Here is a 17,006-nt window from a genome sequence, read left to right as displayed (position 1 = left end):
AGTAAACTGCAGTCTGGACGAAACAAAATCAGAATTTTGAACAAGCATAAAAGTGAATAAGCAGACAACATAATATGAAACAATTTCTACTTGACACAAAAACAGCAAAGAAACATGTTTGTAAAGTTACTTACCTGTTTATTTACATTTTACCTGTGGCAATTTGTTAAGATGTGGACATTTACTCCAACTTCTCTAGGTATGGCATTCTTCACAAGTACTCCAGGTCATTTGAAATTTATCCAAATAATGGTTCTATCTTCACAATTAAATCTTTGGATAGAGAAGCTGATATTTGGCATAATATAACAGTAACTGCAACAGAGGCTAGTAAGTGATACTTGTAATCTATCTATCTATCTATCTATCTATCTATCTATCTATCTATCTATCTATCTATCTATCTATCTATCTATCTAGCTATCTAGCTACCTATCTCCATCTTTTTAAATTATTCATTTTTATTTAAGTTAAAAAATAAAAATTACAAAGAGAGATTAAGATGTACATCTGAAGAGTAAAAGAGATTTCTTAGTAAATTCAATTAAGCCACCACGCAGGGGGGGGGTCAAAGTACCGAATGTAAATTGAATATCACAAAAATAATATAATAACATAGGGAATAATAAGAGTGAACTCTACTTGCTAGAGTTACCTCAACATCTATAAATATTAAAGGGGTAATCCAGGTTGGGGGCTTCTTTTTAGACTGATGACCTATCCACAGAATAGGTCATCAGTGTATGATCGGTGGGGGTTTGACAACCAGACACCTTATCGATCAGCTCTTCTGGCTGCCTTCGAGCACCGAATGTTATTCAGTAGTCAGTGCTGGAAGTAGATGCCTCTGGTCACTGTATAGCGGCTCTGCTTGGCTACTGCAGCTCTGCTCCTGTTTACTTGAATAGCAGCAGAGCTGCAGTACTGCAGCTTGGCCGCTTTACAGTGGCTGGAGCCTTCTTCTTCCTGCACCGACCCTGTGTGGGGTCTGGGTCTGGATCCAGCTGTTATTGATCATATCTAATTCATAACTTAGATGTGATTGATAACAGATGTATCCTAGAATTGAGTGATTGTCATTTGTAAAATGCATGTCTTTTATTAATAGCATGTTCTTTAAGGCCTCCTTTGCACACCCTTTTTTTTGCATTTCAAAACACATGGAAAAAAACTTCATGCGTTTCAAGTGTTTTTTTTATATGTGTTTTTATTTAGTGTCGTTCTGTAAATGTGTTTTTTCCTGATATTTTTGAACTTCTATATAAAAGTCTAAGGCGAAAAACACCAGAAAAAAATAGATTTTGATAAAAACGCCATTAACTCCAAAAATCATAAAAAAGTGGCAAAAAACAAAACGCTATGTATATAGTCATTCTCATATATTTCACTAAAGACTCCTAGTTGACATCTAGCTGCAGCGCTTTGAACTCTAAAAAAAAAAAAAGTGTTGAAAAAAACTCCATTATAAAAGTCATCAAAACACATAAAAACGCTTTGAGTGAAATTATTTAGCTAATACTTATTTATTTAATGAATATCTCCTTTATTTCTGTTTGACATTCAGAAAACCCAGCCTATGTATCAAATGTACGTGTGTATATACGAGTTATGGATGTTAACGATAATGCTCCTCAATTTCAAAATGTACCAGATATATATGTTTGTGAAAAATCAAGAATTCAGCAGGTAACAGATATGACATTATTTTACATTTTTTCATTAGTCTTCGATTAAATTGTGTAATACAATTATTATAGTGCTTTATTTAGTCTGGTTAGACAAGAGCTTCAAACACTGGAGCCATGATGAGATTCATTATACAAGTTGTAATGGTTCAGTGTATTGTAGGATTTCTTTATCATAGAGATTGCTGTCATCAAGAACATTGCTTTGTATTGGTTTGCCTCAGGGCATCACAAAGTAGTGTTCTGAAGATAATCAACTAGTGAAGACAACACTGTATGACGTTGGGAAGCCCGACCTACCAGCTATACCACTGAGTTTGGAATACAAGACAATGAAAACATAGTTTTATACTTCACAGACTGGAGATATTTGAAACACTTGTCTACTTTTGGGCTTTTGTTTATAACAAATATTTATAGCAATGGTTATATTTTGTACAAAGAAAAGTTTTATATCTATTCTGTATTGTTAAACTAGAAGCCATATGGTCTAGAAGCCACATTTATTCTAGATATCTTTATGACCTACAAGGCAATACAGTATATGTAGATTGTAGCAAGGCATGCTTACACGTAGTCTAAAAGCAAATACTAATCAATACATAAAAGGAGTTTATGTGACTTTAAGGGGAGATACAGATGGACGTTGCGTTTTTGCGCGCGCAAACAACGCTGCGTTTTGCGCGCGCAAAAACCATTTGACAGCTGCGTGTGTCATCCGTGTCTGATGCGCGGCTGCGTGATTTTCACGCAGCCGCCATCATAGAGATGAGGCTAGTCGATGCCCGTCACTGTCCAAGGTGCTGAAAGAGCTAACTCTTTCAGCACCCTCGACAGTGAATGCCGAACACAATATCGAAAAACCTGTTGAAAAAAAAGAAAAAGTTCGTACTTACCGAGAACTTCCCGGCCGTTGCCTTGGTGACGCGTCCTTGGTGACGCGTCCTTGGTGACGCGCCTCTCGACATCGGGCCCCACCTCCCTGGATGACGCGGCAGTCCATGTGACCGCTGCAGCCTGTGCTTGGCCTGTGATTGGCTGGAGCTGTCACTTGGACTGAATTGTCATCCCGGGAGGTCAGACTGGAGGAAGACGCCGGGAGTTATCGGTAAGTCAGAACTTCGTTTTTTTTTCTACAGGTTCATGTATATTGGGATCGGAAGTCACTGTCCATGGTGCTGAAACTGTTTAACTCTTTCAGCACCATGGACAGTGACTATCTCCTGACGTCGCGTACCGATAATTTTTTTGCCGGGTTCGGCCAAAACGAGTTCGGCCCAACCCGGTGAAGTTCGGTTCGCTTGTCCGGCTTCGCTCATCGCAAAGACACTCCGTTTGGATGTTCGGAAACAGAAAAGCACGTGGTGCTTTTCTGTTTACATTCATACTTTTGACAGCTGGTGCGCTGTTTCAATCGGTTCGCACGGAAGTGCTTCCGTGCAACCTGCGTGGTTTTCACGCACCCATTGACTTCAATGGGTGCGTGATGCGCGAAATACGCAGAGTTATTGAACCTGTCGCGCTTTTTGCGCAGCAGACAAACGCTGCGCAAAAAGCACGGACTGTCTGTACTGCCCCATAGACTTGTATTGGTCCATGCGTGCCGCGTGAAAACCACGCGGCCCGCACGGACCGAATACACGCTCGTGTAAATCCCCCCTAATATTGATGACCTATCCTTAGCCAGAGCCACAATTGTTTGTAGACTGTGCCTGGATAAACAATGAAGGGGACATTTCACTGGAGCTCCATGACCGCCGTCATTGAGCTAATGAACCTAGGTGCTAGGAGCCAGACCCATTCATATATTTGTAGCCTATTCTAAGGATAGGCCATCAATATTAATATTCCAAAAAGTCCCTTTAAATAGCAATGGGCACCTTGAAGGCTATGTACACCTTTGTAATTTTTTTTTCTCATTAAATTAATGTATTTGGTGTTTTTAACCAACTTTCAAGCACTTTTTACAAGTTTTTTTAAATTTTTTAAGATACAGCTTTTATGTATCCTGTATACAGCTGATTCCATTAGTGCAGCTGAACTGATGGCTCGGCTGAGTGTGGGTCCTTGTGTCTCTGACACAGGATCCAGCTAATAAACATCTAACTTCATAACTTAGATGTGGTCGATATTAGCTGGATCCAGTGTGTCAGAGACAGAAAGGTTAAGAAAGAGCGATACAGCTTCTATATTTACAGGAAACACAGAACCTGTATCTTAAAAAGTAAAAGAAAAAGTTGCTTAAAAACACTAAAAACATTCATTTAATTAAAAAAAACTAACAAAAGTGTACATAGCTTTTAAAGAGGGTTTTCTCTTCTAAAAACAACTCCCCTCTTGTCCATCTGGAATAGCAGCTAATACCCATTTAAGTGAGTGAAACTGAGTTGCAATATCAGATACATCCCATGGATAAGAATGGAGCTGTTTTTGGGAGAAGACAAAAAGAAATCTTTCTTTTTTAATCCTGGACACTTGGTATGTTTTTAATGAATGTATAGGTACTACTTTTCCTAACAGAGACAAGAAAACAGCATACACCGGTTGACCTGTTACTGCCAGTGATTAGACACATAAACCACACGCAAGAAATCAGCACCTGTAACTACCAAACATTGTTAAACAGGGTAATCACCGGGATGTATCAGGCCGTAGTGACAGAGAGACTGGGCTACTACATCATACAGGTAGAGTAGAGAGATAGAGAAGGGTGCACTCAAACTGAGCGATCGTCGCAGTCAGTGCACAGATGTTTTTGTTTTGAGACTGTGTAATATGCTGACCAAAAATTGGGAATTTCTACTTGATAACATGACATTTTTCTGTGATATTTTGCCTTCTACTTGTTTCTAGAATCTTAAAAAGTATGTTCCATCCTCAGTTAGAATTTTTTTTTATAAAATGCTTTTATATTAGATTAAAACAAGTACCGTAAACAAGAAACGAAGAGAAATTGAAAACAACAATAACGGTATAAAAGTCAGCGGCATCATGAATTAATGGAACTAAAAATGAATATCTAATAACATTAAAATGTATTAGGCCTTACTTTTAAAAGACACATTTTTGTTCACTTGTTTATTTCTCGGAAAGATCTTGATTTTAAAATTCTCTTTCCAAAGCTTCCAGTTTAATGAGTCCTGAAATAACGCCATTCATGGCAATTACATTGTGATCCAATCAATAACATAGCTGCTGAAGTTTTCTAAAAGCTGAAACTAATCTTGTTATCTTTGTCTTAACGTCAAACGTCAACTTTTGCGATTGAAATTTACAAACAACTTACGGGAATCTGTTTTCTATGCTATCATTTGTTTAAAGCTTTTCTTTATGCATGTATTTGTCCAGTAGGTGCACTTTCTGCAAGTTTCTCCAAAAGATTTGCCAATATATCAGTCATACATTCATTTGCATATCTATTTGAAAAACATCAACTATTATTACATACAGATGTAGTCGTCTTTATCTTGAATCTTAATGCATTAAATTCACAGTGTCAAAAAACTTTAACTTGACTTTTTTAATAACTTTTCAATGGCTTTTGTTGTGTGATATCACGCTGCCGCAAGTTATCAGAGTCAAGATAAACTTAGCTACATCTGTAGTTAGTACAGTTGAAAAAAGATTTATGTCTATCAGGTCCAACCAAGGGATGGGAGAAAGGGAAGGGATACGGGTAAATTTTGCTACTTGCTTTTACCCCATTGATCCAGGTAGGTAAAAAAATAAAAACATAAGGCATGAACCAATCTGTTTTAAAAAGATAAAATTTCCCTCTTGATTCCAAGTGGCGAATTCAAACGAGAATTCTATACATTTATAAAGGTACTGTTATTATTTTGCTTTAACTAAACCTTTTTTTTTTGTCAAACTTTGTTTATTAGTTTTTTCCAAATTTTTTAACATCCATGTTATATAATACAGTGCAGATGAATCACTTTGTATTAGCAATACATAAATTTCACTGTTGAGAACAAAACATTTCAATATAACAATATGACAGATTCCACCAATTCAATTTAGTAATGAATAAGATACTCTCCTTTACTTCTTAATTTGTCATCAGATGTTCCTAATATTTTCTTTATGGTGTTGTAATCACCTAATATTGTTAGTGTCTTCATTAGGTGGCATCTCTACTTTGTAAGGAGAAGGGATCTATGGATACCAGTTACTTCAATCATCTAAGCAATCTATATATCCCTTGTGTCATTGAAAAAGTTCAGCCAAGGTTGCCAAATTCTATAGTATTTGCCTAAGTTTCTTAAGGCCAGATAGCTTAGCTCCTCTAATCTTGACATTTGAGCTACTTTGTTCAACCATTGGGTTATAGATGGGGGGGTTGTCTTCCTCCAACATAGCGGGATCAAAGCCTTTGCTGCCAACACTAATTGTGGCCACAGTTCCTCCCTAGTATGTCTTGAGGGGTTGTCAGGGTGTAAGTTCAGAAGTAAATAAGTGAGCGATAAGGTCTGAGCTGTGGGGCAAATGATTGTCAGAATGCGTTGTACTTCTCTCCAGAAGGGTTGGATATATGCACATTCCCACCAGATGTGTGTGTATGTGCCTACTTGTTGGTTACACCTCCAGCATAGGGGAGATATCGTAGGCTCTATACGATGAAGTAGTTCCGGAGTTTTGTACCATCTGCTGACTAATTTATAGGAGGTCTCTTGTAGGTTTATGCATCTAGAGGGCCTGCAGCTGGATTTATAAATATGTTGTATTTCCGCTTTTGTGAATTGAACCTTCAGCTCTTTCTCCCACGACAAAATATGAGGTAAAACATTCTTTCCATCTATGGAAACTAGTTTCTTATATAGTAAGGAGAGGGATTTCGGTATTGGTGCTGATGAGGACAGCAATGACTCAAACCATGTCAGTGGTCTAATAACAAAGCCATGTTTAACAAGAAAATTATAATTCGAGAGCAGTTGCAAGTACTCTAGGTAATGTATTTGTATTTGAGGATATTTTGCTCTTATGGACTCTAATGAAGGGAATTTATCCATGTGTACAATATTTCCTAATGCCACTTATTTCAATTCTGATCCTAGGGAGATTTGAGCCCCTTCGCTCATCTCCTTAAGTCCTAATAAATCACCTAGCGTTGTCAGGAGTGTAGGAGTGGGACAAACGTCTTCTTCTAATGACAATTTTTTCCATACAGCTAATACCGCTTTTGTGAGTAAATTGGCAGGTGCGTCTTTCAGGCCAGGTAATACTGACCGCAGTAACTTCTGAGTTAAAGGCCTACAGCTCATCTCCTCTTCTATAGATACATATAGTTTATGGCGAGATACCCCATACCAATCTAGTATTCTGTTCATCTGAGTAGCCTGGTAGAAGGTTTGGAGGTCTGTGAAATTAATTCCCCCTAATGTTTTTGGTCTAGTCAAGGTTTTGTGCGCCAGCCTATGTCCTTTCCCACCCCATACATATCTCAGCAGTTTAGAGTTGATGCTATGAAAATAGTATTGTGGTAGGTAAATAGGCATAGTCTGTAGCAGGTAGGTTATCTTGGGAATTATCAACATTTTTATTAGGTTACATCTGCCTAGCCAGGATATATATGGTAATTTCCAATTTGTCAGTATATTATCTATTTGTGAGATCAGAGGCTAATAATTCATTGAAAACCAGGAGTCCGGGGAAGGTGCAATCCAGTGGCGGACACAGACTGCAAAAGGCCCCTGTGCAGATAATGTGCCAGGGCCCCCCCGCCCCCCCCCCCAATACCGACAAAGTTACCTAAACATATATATGCATATAAAAATAAACCTTACTAATAAAAATTATGAAGGAAGATTTATATTGTACATTTTATTACCAGTTTAGAACACAAGTAACACATTTTTTTCCGGGTTAAATTCTTATCTAAACTAAGTCCCTAAATGTGGGCAAAGAAAATGAAAAACCTATACTCACCTCCTCCGGCGCCTCCGTTCCCCCTCCGCAGCCCCTATCCCTTTCTGTGTTTACAAAGCTGCTGTGGTGACGCGCGGTCGATGGCACATGACCGCTGCAGCCAATCAATGCCCTCAACAGCGATTTGCTGTGGAACTACTGTCCTCAGCAGCACACCAATGAGGAGTTATTGGCAGCAGCGGTCACGTGCCATCGGCAGCGCGTCACCAGTGCAGCCTTGTACACTTGTAACACAGACCGAGACAGGAGGATGGGGGCTGCGGCGGGTGAACGGAGGCGAGGGAGGAGGTGAGTATAGTTTTTTTATTTTCTTTGCCCACATTTAGAGACTTAGGTTAAATTGAATCATTGAATATAACACAAAGCACTCATGCAACTGAGATGCAATAATTTAGATGATCTTATCATGCTTAGCTTACTGCACTGTTACCTATCAAGCAGGACTGAATCTCAAGATATCTACAGAGGGGGCTGTATGGCGTTATCTACAGGGGGGACTGTATGGCGCTATCAACAGAGGGGGCTGTATGGCGTTATCTACAGGGGGGACTGTATGGCGCTATCTACAGAGGGGTCTGTATGGCGCTATCTACAGGGGGGTCTGTATGGCGCTATCTACAGGGGGGACTGTATGGCGCTATCTACAGGGGGGACTGTATGGCGCTATCTACAGGGGGGACTGTATGGCGCTATCTACAGGGGGGACTGTATGGCGCTATCTACAGGGGGGACTGTATGGCGCTATCTACAGAGGGGGCTGTATGGCGTTATCTACAGGGGGGCTGTATGGCGTTATCTACAGGGGGGACTTTATGGCGTTATCTACAGTGGGGTCTGTATGGCGTTATCTACAGGGGTTCTGTATGGCGTTCCCTACAGGGGGGGTCTGTAGGGAAAGTCATACAGCCCCCCCCTGTAGGGAACGCCATACAGACCCCCCTTTAGGGAACGCCATACAGACCCCCCTGTAGGGAACGCTATACAGCCCCCCCTGTAGGGAACGCTATACAGCCCCCCCTGTAGGGAACGCCTTACAGCCCCCCCCTGTAGGGAACGCTATACAGCCCCCCCCCTGTAGGGAACGCCATACACCCCCAATCACTCAAAAAAATGCGACCTACAGTGTGAAAAGACAAAAGACATGTATCCCCTATCCACAGGATAGGGGATACATGTGTGATCGCTGGCATTGATAGGGAGAGCGGGGGACCGAAAGTCCCCCGAAGTTCTCCATCACTCACCTCTGACTTCCGGTGTCTGCGCAGCTCAAGTGTGACCGGCGCTCCATTCATTTCTACGGAGCTGCCGACACAGACCCCGGAAGTCCGAGGTTTGTGATGGAGAACTTCAGGGGACTTTCGGTCCCCCGTTCTCCCTATCAATGCCAGCGATCACACACGTATCCCCTATCCTGTGGATAGGGGATACATGTCTTATGTTTAATGGCAGAGCGGGGAGATACTCCCTGCTCTGCCGTAGTGTTCCGTGGCATCGCGCTGTAGCAGCCATAGCGGCAGCTAGCGGAGATTCCGGCCAAGGTGGGGGCCCGTGCCGGCAGGTGACGCGGGCCCCCTCATGCCGCGGCCCCGTAGCAGCCGCTACGGCTGCTATAGCAGTAGTTACGCCCCTGTGTTAGGGGGAGTTCACACTGAGGTTTTTTTCGCGAAAAACGTCAGAAAGTGCCTCCCATTGAAATCCATGAAATTTTTCCTGCGAGCAGTAAAAACCGCATGCGGGAAAAAGAAGCGCAATGCCCTTTCTTCGGGCGTTTCTGTCTCTGACTTCCCATTGACAACAATGGCAGGCAGAAAATGCGTTTTTTGCTGCGTTTCCCTGCCCACGGCCCGATGGCCGAAAAACGCCACAAAAAAACGCAATGAAAAACGCGGGAAGTGTTCTACCGGCAGGTCAAAATATGCCTCAAAATTCCGGAAGGAATTATGAGGCAGATTTTTCTACATAAAAACTTCTCCCTTCTGACATGAACTTTTTAACTTCATCTACCTGTCCTCTGCAGTCTGCACGTCCTCCACTCGTCCTGTGTCTGTCCTCCGCTCATCCTATGAGTTCTCCGGCAGTCCTGACTGTACTGTCCAGCCGCCCGAAGTCTTACGTCGCACCGCCCCCTGTCCTCTCCCCTGCCTGAGCGCTCCTCCTACCACCAGCATCGCCGTCCTGTCCTATTCATCTGTGCCAGATTGGCAGTGCAGTGTAGCGGCTATCACCGGGCCCGGGCACCCGCCCCCTCCCTCCCGATTGGTAGTGCAGTGTGGCGGCTATCACCGGGCCCCCGCCCCCTCCCTCCCCTCATGCCTAGTGTTGTGATGCTACTAGGCATGAGGGGGCCCGTGCCGCCAGGCCTGGTACATAAAATGTAATGTGCCTGTCAGGGCGACACGGGCCCCCCCATGCCGCGGGCCCCGTAGCAGCTGCTACGGCTGCTACTGTGGTAGTTACGCCACTGAACGGGCCCCCTTCCCACGCGGGGCCCTTGTGCAGCTGCACCGGCTGCACATGCGGTATGTCCGCCCCTGGTGCAATCAGTATACCCAAGTACTTAATCGATTTTGATGACCATTTAAATGGAGACGTAAGTTGGGTCTCCGCTACCACCTCTTCAGAGCACGTTATGTTCATATCTAAACCTTTTTTGAAGCCATCTACTGTTCCTGCCCTGACCAACTCCTGAGGTAGACTATTACACAAACTCACAGTTTTTATGAAAAGAAGGTTTGTCTCTTCTAGAGATTAAACCTTTGTTTCTCTAGGCCAGGGTCTCAAACTCTAAGTGGGTAAGTGGGCCACATATATATATATATATATATATATATATATATATATATATATATATAAATGTGAAGTTGACGGGCCGCATTACCTTCAAATTTGATACAATACAATATTATTGTTAATCAATTAGTTATTTGAACTACTATACTAATACTACATTACTATAACAATACTACAATACTATAATAATGCTACATTACTATAATAATACTACATTACTGTAATAATACTACATTACTATAACAATACTACATTATAATAACAGTACCACATTACTATAATAATACTACATTACTTTAATACTACTACATTACTATAACAGTACTGCATTACTATAATAATACATTACTATTATAATTCTATATTATTATAACAATACTACATTACTATAACAATACTACATTACTATAATACTACATTACTATAACAATACTAGATTACTATAATAATACTACATTACTATAACAATACTACATTACTATAATAATACTACATTACTATAACAATAATACATTACTATAATAATACTACATTACTATAATACTACATTACTATAACAATACTAGATTACTATAATAATACTGCATTACTATAACAATACTACATTACTATAATAATACTACATTACTATAACAATACTATATTACTATAATAATACTACATTATAATAACAATACCACATTACTATAAGAATACTACATTACTATAAGAATACTACATTACTATAATAATAATAATAATACATTACTATAATAATACTAAATTACTATAATAATACTACATTACTATAATAATAGCGCTAGGTTTAAACTTAACGGAAATTTGCGAAATTTCTCCAGATGCTTTTTTCAACAATCCAGTTTTCCAGTTTAAGTGTCGCTAAATGCAGTCCGGCGGCTCAGTTGGCAGCGTTTGGCAGACGCACAAATGTCAAGATTGGGCAGCCCCTTTCAAGATAGGGCCACAGAGCCCTCTATAGATAATTCCACTGTGCCCTCTGTAGATAACGCCACAGTGCCCTCTGTAGATAACGCCACAGTGCCCTCTGTAGATAATGCCACAGTGCCCTATGTAGATAATGCCACAGTGCCCTCTGTAGATGCTACCAGTGCCCTCAGCAGATGCTGCCACAGTGCCCTCTGTAGATAATGCCATACACACCCCTTGTAGATAGTGCCACACACACCCCAAGTAGATAGCTCCATTGGGGCTCCCTCTAGGAGTGAAATCCCCAGCTAGAGCATTGCCGAGGCTTTGGCTAGGTATTCCTCTGCTGCAAGAGCCCCTGACCTCACTGTCCATACACAGTGACGTCAGGGGATCCTCCTGGAACGGAATGTGATGTCAAGGGCAACCCCAGAGCCGGTGTCCCAGGGCGGAGCACTAGTATAGGCTCTGCTCCGGAACTATGGGGAAGCCACTGACATCAGTTTCCATATATGGACAGTGATGTCAGGGGCTTGCCCAGAGCTGGAGTCCCGGAGCAGAGCCGCTTCTAGCACTATGCCTGGGATTCCAGCTCTGTTCCTGACATCACTGTTCATATATGGGGAAGCCCTAGACATCGCTGTCCATATGTGCACAGCGATGTCAGGATATTCCACAGAGTCCCGGAACAGAGCCTATGCTAGCGCTCTGCCCGGGACTCTGCTCTGGGGAAGCCCCAGACATCACGTGTCCATATATGGTCAGTGATGTCAGGGAATACTAGCGGCTCTGTGTCCCGCAGGCCTCAGATGACAGCCTCAGGGGCCGCGGGCCTGAGACTCCTGATCGAGATGAGGGGGGGACCACCTTGTCTTTGAGGGGATTTTCACATGGAACAGCTTTTATCAGATTTTTTGTACGGTCAATTTATATACTTATAGTATATTTCAAAATTTGATCTACTTCTTAATGAGCAGAACTTGCTGAGTGTTTATGGCCTCAGACTCAGTTCTGGAAATAAGCACACAGCCCTTTGTTGGGGATTATATTCAGTATAGCTTCTTCTTCCTCTTCTTCTTTCTTTCTGTCTTCTTTTTTTTTTCTTCGTCTCTAGAGTGATTGAGGGATAAAGACAGGTCATAGAGGATGTTAACTTATATTAAGGATGGGTGAAAGTGTGTACCTCTTTAGGTATAGAAATGGGGAAATATATAGTTTTTACTTTGTTTCCTTTAAAGTAGGAGAGTGTTGATAGGCCTATGGAAGGAAATTTTAGAAGTGTCACAGGAGAAGTCCTCTAGACAAAGGCATGGAGAGGTGATTAGAGGAGAAGGTCATGTTTATATCAGAGGGTGGGTTTTGAATCTGGAGATGATTCAAAAAGTGTATGGTGGAGCTAGATTGGACAGAGATTTAACTTTAGATTTTATTGAGATAGCATTCTTAATTCTAGCCACTCTGTGACTGTATGCCACAAAAGCTACAGACTCGCATTGCATGCTTGTTGCAACAGCTAGAGAATCCCATTTTGCAGACCACTGCTCTAGATACTAGCATATATATATACAAGTCACATCCAAATTCTATAGAAGGTAAATAGGCACAATCAGTGTTATTAGTAATGTACAATATTGAATAAGCAGGTTCATCATCTCTTATCAAATATAAAAACAACATTTGACTACAGGACTCAAATTCGAACAGTTCAAACAATGTCTTTTTTTTATACATGAGCGAAATTATTTAATTAAGCTTGAGGGCAAATCATTTTTTGTTTCTAATGTTAGATTTAGAAAGACACTGTATTGGGTCAAACTAACTATGATTGTCAAACGCACTGAAACTATTCAATCAGCATTTAGATGAAGCTGTCATGTACAAAATAATTAGCTTTTATGGGAGAATGGTATAGTAAATGTTGTTTTTTTAAATTTGCCAACATTTTGACTTGATAAAACTTGAGTATATGAATATATAGATTATATATGCAAAATGTTTTAACCCCTTAAGAACCAAGCCAATTTTGGCATTGAGGACCAGAAAATTTTTTTTTATTTTTCCTCCTTGCATCCCAGGGATCAAAAGTTTTTATTTTTTATTCAAAGTAGTTGTATGAGGCATTTGTTTTTTTGCTGGACTAGTTGTGCTTTACGTAGATGCCAATTTTTGGTACACACATGATACGTTTAATTAATTTTTATTTTGGCAAAAATATAGAAACAATTTCATTTTTTTAATTAATTTTTTTACTATAGTATACTGGCATATATCCAGGACACACCTCATTATGCCATAATAAAAGGAAATAGGGTCAGACAGCCCTGGGGTCCTTCGATGAACCCTGGACTTTCTGCCTCATAAAAGGAATTTCTGTGACGCAGTCAAGTGGGTCCCCCTCTCACTTTTTCTCTTTGAATACTGTGATCAGTGTTTTACTTACGGCATTCAAGGGGGTGGAGATTAGGGGTTTCTCTTATGTCCGCCATTAGAGCGGGACTGTGACTGTGTATTAGAGCCGTTGCCTCGCTTCTGGTTGCAGGGGCACACCTGCTCCTCCTTATGCGGCGGCGTCCTGATGCTCATGATGAGCATACTTGTTATTAGTCTGCAACCGGTTAAGCCACACTGAAAATCTGAGATAATTATTTAATCAACCGAAAGCCATTGCTCATCTGTTAGAAATGTGTCTGTGCCTTAGGTTTTCAGTAGCACAATTCATACTTAGCAGCATTCTGTAACAAGTTAGCAAAGCAGTCAATAGGGTTGTCTCATGAAGATAACCACTTTTTAAAAGTAAACAGCATGGCCGGCTTCTCTACCCCTCTGCAATCAGATGTTATTGCCACGGCCAGCTGCAGGGATAATGTAGCATTAAATGCTGGCCTTTTCCGTCAGAACCCTTCCCCACTCCATCAGTGTGCAATTGAGTGTAATTGTAAGCACTTATATAAATTGGGAAGATCATTTGCAAATCTGGAAAACATATCATGTTCTGCCTTATACACCTATAAATGCTCCATTTGCTCTGTTGTTTTTAAAGCATCTTTGCTATTTTAATTGCTATCATGTATATAACATTTAATGCTAATGCATATTAAAAAATGTAAAAAAAAAAAAAAAAAAGGCAAATCCATATAAACAAGGTTACATAAACAATATCTGTGTTCTATTGGTAAAACAAGCATCAATTTGAATCTTTTTTTATTGAAAAGACAATTGTACAGGTTCCTGATCAATTTGCTAAAAGCACTCAAATGATTTTTAAGCATTAGTTTGCAAACACAGTACTATAATCATATACCGTCAATTTAATGATTCAATGCATTTTTTTTCAGAGATTGAAAATTATTTTAGTACATTTCACATTGTCAAAAAGTATTGTATAATTGCAGCATTCATTCTACTTTACCTGGTAAATCTATATTTTCGATTAACTCATTTTAATTACTTCTTTGAATGTGTTGGGGTTTTGGCACTTCCCTAATTACATGCATTGTGTTCAGTTTTTTCCAATCAATGCAAATGGTACTAACATATTATTTTTCTTTAGCATGTACACACCGTTACTGCAGTAGATAAGGATGAACCTAAACTCAGCCATTCATTTTCCTTCAGTCAACCTCCTGAGGAATTAAGCAATGCAAATTTTACTATTACAGACAATGGAGGTAATTTTATTCACCTACTACTGAATATGTAACTGCTGTTTTTTTTAATGCACAAATGTCCTATAAAACTTATTTTCTCAGTTCAAAAGTTCGTTGAAAATTCAAGCCATTTACTGTGATCTGAGGCCTACAAACAGTTAATAAGATTGTTACAAACTAAAGCATGGGGATATCAGGGAGCAGAATCCACAGAATTGACTAAACAGTTGGGGAAATTATATAGATAATTTCTCATGTTTTTATTATAGCATGAGGTGGAGCTCCCCTATAAACCTTTGGGTCATTTTGATTTTTTAAATTTGATATTGTGGCCATTTCAATAATTCAATATTGGGAAGTTGGTAATTCAGGGATCGTTTTATAGTGAATAGTTGCCAGTTTCTCATTTGTAGTCCAGTTTATTTTCTTTTATGGGACTACATTTCTCTCATTTATGACAATGAAGGCCAAAATATGAATCTCTAGTCATTAACATTGAGTGTCGCAGACGATGGATCTATAAAACGAATAGATGATAGCACTTGAGTGCCTTAACCCTTTCACTGCCAGAGGTTTTTAGATATGTTGCACCTCTGGTAGCCAGGACAATATTCACACATAAAATATACACATAGACTTCCTGGCTTTATTCCTCAAATTAAGAGGGGACTTGTAAGTCGGTTTATCCTGACTGTGCACCAGATCATCCCTAGATTGTGGAAATCTACTACTCCTCCATCCAGGTGGCAGTGGGTGGAAGCATTGAACTCCCTGATGCGTATGAAGGAGATTAAAGCCAATGACGATAACACGTATGCCACATTTTGTGCTGTATGGTCGCCCTTGTCCCAATTTTGATCCTTCCTAGATATGGATAACTGGTTGTCCAATGGTACACAACCAATATGGAGGACAACCTGAATTCCCCTTAAGTTATATCCATAAGTGATGTCGTATAAACGAGGAAAAGAGGGGCGTACAGTAGTGCCTATGACTATAGATAACAGGTAGCTATGACTCCTGAAATATCTAGAACAAAAACCTAAAAAATGGAGTCAATACACAGCTTTAGCTAATAAAAGTTAATCTTTATTTGTACAAAACATAAAACATGAAATATTTATCACACATTAAAATCAAGGATGACTGCCACAGTGTGGAAAAATTTGGAAGCCAGACAGGTATGAATCACAGTGTATGAATGTAGGAGTATTATACTCCAGAGGATAACAAAGAAGGGACGAAGGCTTTTCCGCCGAAACGCGCGTCGGGTGTGACGCCAGACAGCAGGATAACATATCATGGGTAAGATCCTTACATGTTATTTATACACCTTTCTCCACACTAGTTTGTGGATGGGCTAGGCATTCCTGCCCTATCCCTTATGTTTACAACCATCTACTATGATCTAGGACTGTGTATATTAATTGAAATTGACTCTTCAGTCCCTTCTTTGTTATCCTCTGGAGTATAATACTCCTACATTCATACACTGTGATTCATACCTGTCTGGCTTCCAAATTTTTCCACACTGAGGCAGTCATCCTTGATTTTAATGTGTGATAAATATTTCATGTTTTATGTTTTGTACAAATAAAGATTAACTTTTATTAGCTAAAGCTGTGTATTGACTCCATTTTTTAGGTTTTGGTTGTCCAATGGTGTATGTCCCTCAGGCTGAAGTGGGTGTCTCCATCTGATGTCAGATAATTGCCAGGTACCCTCTCCCTTTCCATCCTTCCCCACTCTCTCCCTCCTTCCCTGCCCCTCTCCCTTTTTTTTCTCTGTTTTCTTCAGGTTGTTTTCTGTTTCTTTCAACATTGTTAAAAAAAAATTGTACTGTATATTGCAAATTGCTATAAAACTGCCTTTCCATTTTTACTTCACTTCCATATTTTCTGAAAGTAGACATCTGGCACAATGTCAAAATGCTACTCAGCACTTTATACATACAAGCACTACCATGCAATTTTGTGTCAAAGTGTCATTTTTCATTAAAAAAAAAGATGCACCATATATCCTAGAAATA

General features: G+C 40.1%; 1 protein-coding gene across 1 annotated transcript in view; it reads left to right on the top strand.

Moving 5' to 3' along the window:
• Positions 1-17,006, top strand: part of LOC142652705 (cadherin-19-like) — a 179,574-nt gene that overhangs the window by 140,815 nt on the left and 21,753 nt on the right. The window contains exons 8-10 of the mRNA XM_075828377.1: positions 200-330; positions 1,565-1,686; positions 14,881-14,998. Coding sequence (XP_075684492.1) covers positions 200-330; positions 1,565-1,686; positions 14,881-14,998 — 371 coding nt within the window. The remainder of the gene's footprint in view (positions 1-199; positions 331-1,564; positions 1,687-14,880; positions 14,999-17,006) is intronic.

This window comes from Rhinoderma darwinii, chromosome 5 (genome assembly GCF_050947455.1).
Source record: "Rhinoderma darwinii isolate aRhiDar2 chromosome 5, aRhiDar2.hap1, whole genome shotgun sequence".
NCBI lineage: Eukaryota > Metazoa > Chordata > Amphibia > Anura > Rhinodermatidae > Rhinoderma > Rhinoderma darwinii.
Note: the sequence above shows the minus strand (reverse complement) of the source record. Positions and strands in the feature narration are given on the sequence as shown.